Source organism: Saccostrea echinata, unplaced genomic scaffold (genome assembly GCF_033153115.1).
Source record: "Saccostrea echinata isolate AGI-Se365-2 ecotype Australia unplaced genomic scaffold, CSIRO_AGI_Sech_v1 ptg000002l, whole genome shotgun sequence".
Classification (NCBI taxonomy): Eukaryota; Metazoa; Mollusca; class Bivalvia; order Ostreida; family Ostreidae; genus Saccostrea; species Saccostrea echinata.
Window position 1 is genome coordinate 27,517,256 of NW_026889751.1, and position 10,245 is coordinate 27,527,500.

At 33.2% G+C, this 10,245-nt stretch overlaps 1 protein-coding gene across 3 annotated transcripts in view; it reads left to right on the top strand.

Moving 5' to 3' along the window:
- Positions 1 to 10,245, top strand: part of LOC133176071 (ral GTPase-activating protein subunit beta-like) — a 54,249-nt gene that overhangs the window by 3,215 nt on the left and 40,789 nt on the right. For all 3 annotated transcript variants that reach the window (XR_009719381.1, XM_061311243.1, XM_061311254.1), the window contains exon 5: positions 4,825 to 5,058. Coding sequence is in view for 2 of the 3 variants with exons in the window: in XM_061311243.1 (XP_061167227.1) it covers positions 4,825 to 5,058 (234 nt within the window). In the remaining variant the exon portion in view is untranslated. The remainder of the gene's footprint in view (positions 1 to 4,824; positions 5,059 to 10,245) is intronic.

The following is a 10,245-nucleotide window of genomic DNA, read 5'->3' on the forward strand; positions in this document are numbered from 1 at the left end:
TATTTTACTGGTAATTTTAAAACAACTATGTGGTACGGTAATATGAATACCCAATACTGGTATCCAACCCTATCTGTAGAATATAATACTGGTACATAACACACTTTGGATATCCCTCATAATTACACTCAAGTTTAGAAGTGCTGTAGGTTTGATTTTTGATTTGACATGTTTAGTCATATAGTTTGTGCCTATATGCAGAAAACATTATATTAATTAAAACAAAATATTTACACATAACTATAAATCTTTCATCTAAAATTATAGAATTCTTATACAGTTGCTATCATATCTACTTGAAAATAATCACAAACATGTCTCCACTAACTTTTATACATTCAACTTTGCTGCCATTTCTGTTCTAAGTTTTTAGTTTAACTGTCATGTCAATTAAATGCTTATGATGTGACAAGCTGATTATTTTCCTGTTCCTTCGTCAGATGCTGCATTTTTAAAAGAAACCAAATCATGTACCTTCCAGATAACTCTTTCAAAATTTTATATACTGACTGCAAACTGCAAAATTTATGTTCTTTTTTTTAATCTGTTAACTGTTAATTCACTAATGAACTCCATTCTTTGTTTTTTGTTGACACAAGAATCTGCTTCAATTTTTATGGCAGTCTTTGCCACAATCACGCCTGATTATAGGGGGCACACTTTGGCTGTCCTTTGAACTCTCGGCTTAATGTTAATGCATTGTTTACATTGGAGATGATTGACAGCATGCTTATCTTTTTGTTAATGCAGACGATTCCGGATTAAGTTCATGTAAGTTTTCTGTACATTTTTGGTGTGTATGGTGATTCATTTCAGCACACAAAAATTCTCACACTTTTAGACCTTTGGATTTGCTAGCCAGTTAAAGCACTCAGTTTGGATTTAAACTAACAGCAAATAATGAAAACACATAGAATCACAATGCATACAAATCAGACCTATATACGTGTATAATTAAATATATAAGTATCCATTGCAAATGATAAGTTAATTCATTTACACATAAAAGTGAATATATAAATCATGCTCCTCCAAAATTACCACAATCACATGTATGCAATTATTTATATACAGCTTATATTATAACTTACTGTACCAGAATGAAATAGAAACTCACAATAAATACAGTATCATTATAGCTAGATAATATTAAAAAAAATTTTAAAATGAGAACAACCCTTATTTTGACACTTTTTAAAGTGACATTTTATGAAGATAGTTTGTGAAAATTATTAGAGGTCTATTTTGAAAATTCAATAATAAAAATCAAATATTTATAGTTTGATAAATTTTAAGATTTTAATTTTGGTTAAATAGAATATGTACCGCAAGATACAGATATTAATTTAGGACAAAATTTAGATTTGTTTCTTGTATAACAAATGACAAAATTTCACTGTTTTTTTTAATGGTATATTGCATCTTATGATTTTAGACTTTGCTTTTTATCTGCATTATGTTAATTGCTATAATTTTTTGCTTACCTTGGGTGAAGTGCTTGTAAGTTCTTGGTATAAAACAAAGTTGTTATGTACACGTTGACATTTTAGGACATTATTATTGTCTAAAGACCACAAACTGATATGTGTAGTTGCCTCATCACTATAATTGATTCTCTATAATTTAAGCTTTGTGTTATTTAATGTCAATGCTACATTGTGATGTGGTGTTTTAGTCAACCCTATTAGTTTGTCCAGATCATTTCTTGTCCAATAGGAGACCTAGAAACTTTTCTCACCTTGAAAGCTGATGAAACTTAGCAGGAATGTTTGTCACAAACTGATGAAAGCAGGTAATAAGTCTATTTAGCAAGCTTAAAGGCCTGCGGTCATCAAATCTTGTCTATAGATGCATCTCATTAGAAAGGTATGTTGAAAGATGGTTATGAAATCTCTTGGAATAATACAGCTGTGTACACCGGTACATTCTAGTACATTGTAGTATTCAAATCTCATCTATACCATCATCGTCGGAAACCATGGGTTTTCTCTCAATTACACTGCATTTAGTGTAACAGAGAGAAACCTGTGGGTTCCGATGATGCCTTATATCCCATACTGTGAAGCCTATGATAATAAAGCCCTGTCTGTTGATGTATCTTTTTGGAAATTTGTGTCACAACCAAAATGTGGATCAAGGTGACATTATTTTGGAGTTATATTGGCATGGTATGACTAAATTTAAACTCAAATCCTATCTGATTCATAGTATTATTTTACTGTGTGATTTCTTCTTCACACTGCAGGGTTTTACTTGATGCAACTTTTATAGGAATTAAGACATAGGTAATCCAAAAGTTAGTCAAAATGACCTGATTTTCAAATTAATGGCAATGCATGACTTCCAAATTTAATGGCTATGCATCTCTGATTGTGATGAGGTCATATCCTTTGTGAATGGAGTAGGATTATCAAACCTTGTCAGTTGATGTTTTCAAGTTACAAAAACTGTTATTTGCATTTAGTTTCTGACAGGTATTTTGTGTGCCCTTGCAGAGAACTTTTTTTTCTCAACCTAATTATTTTGGGGGGCTATGTCCTAGGTAGTTACTACATGTATTTACATCCTTTACGCACTTTCAGTAGATGTTTTTATACACAACATGATGAGTTTTATTCATATTTGCTGCCCATAATAATGGACATTGGACAGTTAATTGATACTATAGAAAATGAAAAATGTTATACAGTCAATATTCCAAAATATGATGAAATCCAATGTAGCAAATGTGCATGTGTACATGTATATTACAAGTAGACAAAAACATGCATGTAAATAGCCATAAGGTAAGCTGAAAAGTTGAGTAGATAATTAAGTCAAAAGTATGTTTTGCCTATTTCCGATTGTTTACAACTCTAATGTTTTATTTTCGTAATTTAATCTTTTCTTAAAATTATTGCAAATTAACAGTCAAGTTCAATTTAACACCACAGAGCTTATAATTAAGAATGCCTTGAAAAAGAGTATTTTGAATGTTCTTGGCTTGTAGTTGACTTGCTTTTATCACAATCATGTGCTATCTTTATACCAATTCATTTACTTCAGCTGTGTATTCAGAAAGGCTTACTTTGCTTTTATGCAAATGTATACAGATTCAGAGTTTTATTTGTTCAATAAATGCCAATGAAGTAGAAACTTTGTTAAAAATAGGACAATTTACAATGTTTGTCATGTTATATGGAGCAACCCTATTTTTTTTTATTCTACGTCATCCCAATGAAGTTGAGAAGAGCTTGTTGTAAAACCTTATTTGTTACCTCTGTTGTCAACACTCTGGGTTTACAGGTTCAGGTTCAATCGCAACTTCCCTGAGCCTTTCCGACAAGCGGAAAAACAACCTTGAATGTGTCATGTAAGCATCCATGACTACCTCCCCTTTTCATCGCAATTTTAACATTCATTTTGATCGGTAAATAAGGATTTTTAAAATTACCAATTATGCTTTGGATGCTACATGTAAGGTGTATATTTTTTATATGGGCTGCCAGGTTAAAGTTTTTGAAGCAGGTCTATTTCCAAGTAACTGTTACAGTAAATCCCATCCTGGACCAAATTTGCATAAATAATGCATCCATGGATACAAACTGTCTGTCTTGGGTACTGTAATCTCATTTAAATTTTCCAGATAAGTGGTCATGTTAATGTTTTTAGATCCTTTCCCAGTTAGTTATTTGACCAAACTTGACAAATTGGCATGGGTGATCCATCTAAGGATGCTTACTTCCAGTCATACTTCTGATACTGCATCTGACCTATATTTCTGAATGAAGGCAAGTATTTTTGGAGCATGCAGATCCATGCAGATTAAATGTAAGCCAAACCAGTTGACTAAATTTGCATTCATTTAATGCTGCATTTGACCTATTTTTCTAAAAAAAAAAAAAAAAAAAGGCCAGTATTTTCAGAGCATGCAGATCCATTCCCAGGTAAATTTAAGCCAAACCTTGACTAAATTTGTATTGATGCTGCATTTGACCTATATTTCCTGGATAAGTGGTCCAGTAAGATTTTTGGAGGTATAGTGCACAATTGGCTTTAAACACTAGCCAAACCAAAGCTGCATCAGTGATGCATCTAAGAATACATACTGCCGATTCCAGCATATTCTATGCTTTCTATGCTTTCTAGTCATGTTCGTATGACATTCAAATGATGAAATAATCAAATTACAATCACTTTGCATGCAACTTAATGTCGCTAACAGATGACATTCTTTGAGGTAAGCTGTGTATTCTTTGACTGCCCATGTTTCACTGCAGCCCTGTGGTAGCCAGTGAAATATCTATAATTATGTTGTGATGTCCTTATCAATCTGAATATTCATTGGTTCATTTTATGTCTATCCTTCAAGACTAGGGATGTGCAATTTTATTGGTATACCGGTATATCATGATTATTTTTACTGTGTGATACATTTATCATGAAAGGGAGACTTAAATACCGATATTTAGTACATAATTATAAATTTCTTGTTCTTCAAAAAAATAATTGTAATTTGCATTAAGCAGTAAAAGATAATACTTATTGTTGTATAGTTCTGTCATATTTATTTCAAAAAGAAAGGATGTCCTGAAAATTTACAAAGTCATTCTTTGTTTGAATTATAATACCTAAAATGAAATATAAATATGATTTGCACAAAAATTATCTCCCTTCGCGAACCTTTTGATATAATTATAAGATCGTCCCTCTTTACATCTTTCAAATTGGTTTTATCACACGGCATTGTAATATGTGATCAATGAGATTTTCCCTCAGGACCTCTTTTGTGCAGTATTGTTATACATATATATACACTAATGGCCTGTTTATTTCTTTGATCAGATGATATCGGGGATCAGCTGTGTGAGAGGGTCCTCAGTGTCCTCTTTGAGATCTGGCTCCTCGCCTGTCACAAGTGTTTCCCCTCCCCATCCCTCTGGAAGACTTTCCGAGCCATGTGTATCAACTGGAGGCATCACGAATCCCTGGTGGTCCAGTGGCACAAGGTCAACCATGCCCTGACCTCTCATGTTCTGGGCTTCACCCAAGGACCGGACTATCCCAAACTGACACTCGGTAAGTTTCTCAATTGTCATAATAGTCAACAGTGATAACTTGACTGTAAGCCTTGTATAAAAGATGCTTTAATTGCATGATTGGGTCATTTCTTGTAGTTTTTTAGGTCACCTGAGTCACTCAGGTGACCTATTGCTATCTCTTTGCAATAATGCATTATTTCTTTGAAAATCTTCCCTACTCCTGGGTATTATTGAAACAAATTGAATACATAGTTATGATAAGCAAGAGTGACTTTACCAAAATTGTGAAATTCATGACCCCAGGGTCAGGGGTTCTGGTGCTAGGACAGGGCTATATAGATCATATAGTGAAAGTGCATTATTTCTTTGAAAATCCTTTTCTCTACTCCTGGGTATTATTGAAACAAATTGAATACATAGTTATGATAAGCAAGAGTGACTATACCAAAATTGTGAAATTCATGACCCCAGGGTCAGGGGTACTGGTGCTAGGGCGGGGCTATATAGATCATATAGCGAAAGTGCATTATTTCTTTGAAAATCCTTTTCTCTACTCCTGGGTATTATTTAAACAAATTAAATACATAGTTATGATAAGCAAGAGAGACTTTACCAAAATTGTGAAATTCATGGCCCCAGGGTCAGGGGTTCTGGTGCTAGGGTGGGGCTATATAGATCATATAATGAAAGTGCATTATTTCTTTGAAAATCTTCTTCTCTTCTCCTCGGTATTATTTAAAGAAATACATGGTTATGATAAGCAAGGATGCCTCTTCCAAAATTATGAATTCATGACCCCTGGATCAGAGGTTCTGATGTTAGGGCGGGGCTCTATTTATTTATTAGATAGTGAAAATGCATTAATGCTTTAAAAATCTTCTCTGCACCTGGGCATATCAGAGGCAAAAAGAGTAAAAGTTTTAATAAGGAAGGGTATTTTTACCAGATATTTGAACATCAGGACCATTTGGTCAAGTGTTCTGGTCCAGGCCAGGGCTCTATTAATTTGTATTCTACTGAAAGGAGTTATTCCCCTTTTCCATTTACTTGTGATAATTAATCACTGTAAATAATGTACTTGAAAAGTTAATAGAATAAGAGAATTATGCAAGAATTTTTATTGTATAATACAAAAAGTACTTTCATAGATTTAATGATCAGGTAGACTGTAAGTAATAGATAAATAAAAAATGAGACAAAAATAACTTGTCTTATTAAATGTTCATCAAAGACCAAGAGAGGCCAATGCAAGATATTTCAACAAGGAATTAAAAGAGTACAGAAGTGCTGATAGTTTGTTAAGGTCTTCCGCTCCAGGCGGAAGACCTTCTACTGATTCTGATGGTTAAGATTATTCTTATTATTCTTTTTTTTTTTTTCCTAGACGCCAACTTTGAGACCTCATATCTTGCTCATTTCTCAACGGATTTTGCTCAAATTTGCAGGGTTTAAAGACGTTACAAAATTCTATCAGAATGCTGTCAAACATTTCAAAAACCCACTTCCGCTTTTGGGTTATCTCCCTTTAAATGAAAATTTAGGGGGCTTCATTTCCAGACAAAGGCTCAGAGACTACTGAAGCTGGAGTAGAAATTCTACCGAATTTAAATAATAGAAGCACTGAAGTTGTGCACATCGGTTTTTGTTTTTCAATTTCTGTATTCAAAATGGCGCTAGAGAGGGGTCAAAAATTAGAACGCCAAAAAGAGCGAAAATTTACACATATTTTCCTTTTTATCTTCTAAACTAAAAATATTTTGATAAAACATGTAGAATAAAAGTTGTGCACAATTTTAAGGCCTTTCATTTGAGACCACTAAAAAGGGTCTGGCGCCTAAAATTAGGGAGCTGGGGCCCTTTAAAGTTTTTGCTTTATAACTCAAAAACGGTAAATATTTCGAAATAGCTGCCGTAATTAAAGTTGTTATTTAACATCTTATTGATCTCAAGAAAATGTTATTTTGTTTGAGTCTTGTGTTCTAAATGAGCTAGAAGCATAACACATATACAGGTAAGTGTTTTCATTCAGCAAGTAAACCAGAGCTCTTCATGCGTGTAATTAAAATAAACTTACTATAAATAATAAACCTTGCTATATTAGATGCTAATATTCTTTAGAATCAGGTTTTTGAAGTATTTTGTGCTTTATTTCCAAATTTTTTACTGACAACTTTCCCTTTTATTTCGTTTGTTTTCAAATTTGGATAAACCAGTCTACTAAACAGGGAAAAAAAGATAACCTTTTCTTCTTATCATATAAAAACAAACAATTAAGTCAGAAAATAAAACAAAACTTTAAACATAGACTATTCACAGCCATTAAGTACACGCCTTTTACATTCACCTCGTGTGTTTACAATTATGTAACCCCTCCCTCGATAGCGCGTGGCAAAGGAGGTCACCGAGGATCAATCGGCGTGTGAACCAGCGACCTAAGGTCATACACAAAACAAACCATAGAATGGCCATTCCAAATACATTTTAACTAAGTGATGAGTGGATAAATATGTTGAATCTTTCAGATTATTTCATATCTTTGATTAAGTCGCTAGTACATTTCGATTTATATTTTATTCGCTCAATTACAAGAAAGTTGCATATTTATTCTTATAAACATTGCATTGTTGAGATAATTGCGCTTTGTGGAAAATTACTTTAAAATCATTTCGAATCTTTCATATGATTCCGTCTTACTGTTTAATTATCACTCGTTTGTTTTAATCAGCTAGTCTTAAGTGCCTTTCACTTATTCACTTCAAATTCAATGCATTTTGAATGCCGAAAAGACCACTTTCTTTGCGTATTAAAGAAACAGTTTATTTATCTCTCTAATGTTATTATTTAACGAGTTGCTATTTCTTTCATGAACATTAAACAGGATGTATATAATTAAAAATGATAATTGTATGTAGAGGTCACATTTTTAATTGTCAGGAAAATCGAAAATAAAATTAAGTACTTTTGAGTTTGTATTATTTTCTTCCTAACTTACAATATTATTGCATACAAAATACTAGGTCGGATGCATGTAACTTAACCGCCTCAATATTTCACTTGTATTTGAAAATTCTATCGAGCGTCGAATGAATTTTACCCGTTAAAAAGTGTACCAAAAAAGAACCCTTCCTATGCAGTTTTCTTTGGGAATCAATTGGCTTAGATAGTCTACTCCGACATGTGTTGACAAAACTCACGCAATGAGAAGCCATACATTTCAAACTTGTGACCTCTTGGTCAGTGCATGTGAAGATTACGCATGGCAATTAGTGTCTGGAAAACGAAGTATGTTTTATAAGTTATTTGACAGGTTAAGATTTGTTCTCATTTTAAATTAAATACAAACACAAACCCTTTATTTTCTTTGTTATTTTATACCGTCAGTTATATCAGATAGATTGTTTTAAAAACGTGTTGTTTAGGAAGATTAATCTTATGCATTTGTTTTATTTCATCTAATAAATTGAATTTACCCATGACACAAATTATTGGTACGTGCATGTAAGTACGCGTAAATGCGATTTAATTTGTTTATGCGGAAGAGCGCCCAAAATAAATACACTTCGAACTCTGGAATTTCCCTATTTTACTGTTTAAATCATAGGTCCGCTCAGCTGACGAGTTGTTTTAATAACGGTAATAAATTATATTCAAGTCCTGGCCAGCGATCGTTACGGTTGGTGACATTGCAATTAAACAGGTCGATACTAAGGTACTAAGATACTAATGGGTGTATATATTTTCACCTAATATGTTTTCGTTGAGTGTTTTCATAAGAAGTAAATTGCTGGAGGATATCATGTTCTCCCTGATCACATCGATAGCGTGTAGAAACAGAGGTATATGAACACACGCTTTTGTGTACAAAGCAAACGTGTAAACCAAAAGGATGGGAAAAAAACGACGAAATAAAAACATTTCTCTATTAACTGAAATTATTGTCTTTAGACAGATAAAAATAAATGATTATCCGCCTGAGAACATGTGAAAATTATACCCAAATACAATGCAACGAAGGATTTTGGGTTTAATCCCGAGTACACAATTATAGCAATGATGTGTACATGTACATGCAGAATACCTCTTTTTTTATCCTTCGTCCATGTGTTCCTCCTTAACGGAAAAAATTATCAGTAAATTATATTATACCGAACGAGGTTGAAAAATGCCGAACTTTATTTCTTAAAATTAAAAGCAATTATCCGACTTTTCTCATATCACTGTAAAAATGCCGTGAAAACTAAAACCGTCTGGTTTGACTTTGTCAACGCGTTTTAGATCGGGTTTGAGATTTTTATTAAATGTCTGGAGTATTTCGCTTATTCTGCAAGTCCGTATAATGAAAGAAAACACTGACAGATTTAGAGGAAGTTCAGGGGGCCTGCCCCCACTGGCGGATTTAAGTGGGGCTTGGGGGCGCACGCCCCCCCCCCCCCCTAAAATTTTCAAAATATGACATGACTAATATTAATAATGCCATACTTTGGTTTTATAATTAATGGTCAATTAAAAAATGGTAATTTTATTTTATGACCAAGTATCAGTTTTCTTAAAAATCAAGTCTGAAAACCTTGCATTCCCTAGGCTATGAATATCATCTCATAATTATTCAAAGCGGAAAACGTCTCCCGATTTCGTTTGAAGGGTAGACAGCACTTGTCAATTTCCTATGATGATGCAAAGAAAAATACTGCAATATTTAAAGGCTGGTCGAAGGTAAATAACATTCGGGAAACCTCGGCTGATTCCGTCACCTTCATCCAGATGCGGTACGAATCGGCCGAGGTGTGCCGAGTGAGGTAAATAAATGAATTTAAAATCAGAAGGTCTACGTTACAAACCTATCCACTGATTGATGTATTTATTTATCAAATGGTGTAACTATGCAGTAATTTACTTACATAGATACAAGACTTTTTTTTAACGTCAGGATGTAGGTTAGGATGGTCACAGACGAGTGTAACTTCGACCACCTGGTTAATTTCGACTGTTCATAAATACCTTAAAATAATTTATTTATAACCCATTATAGTGTACACACATCTATTTTATGCAGAAAGAAAATGCATTTTTCATATACAAATCAATGTTGATAATAATAGGCGAAATTTATTTCTTTACTGGAAAATTACATCCAAGAAGAAACTTTATCGCCCGAAAAATTACGGACAAGTATTTTTAAACCATTGCGGGGAATTATCAGTTTATCACCTCTAAAAATATCTTG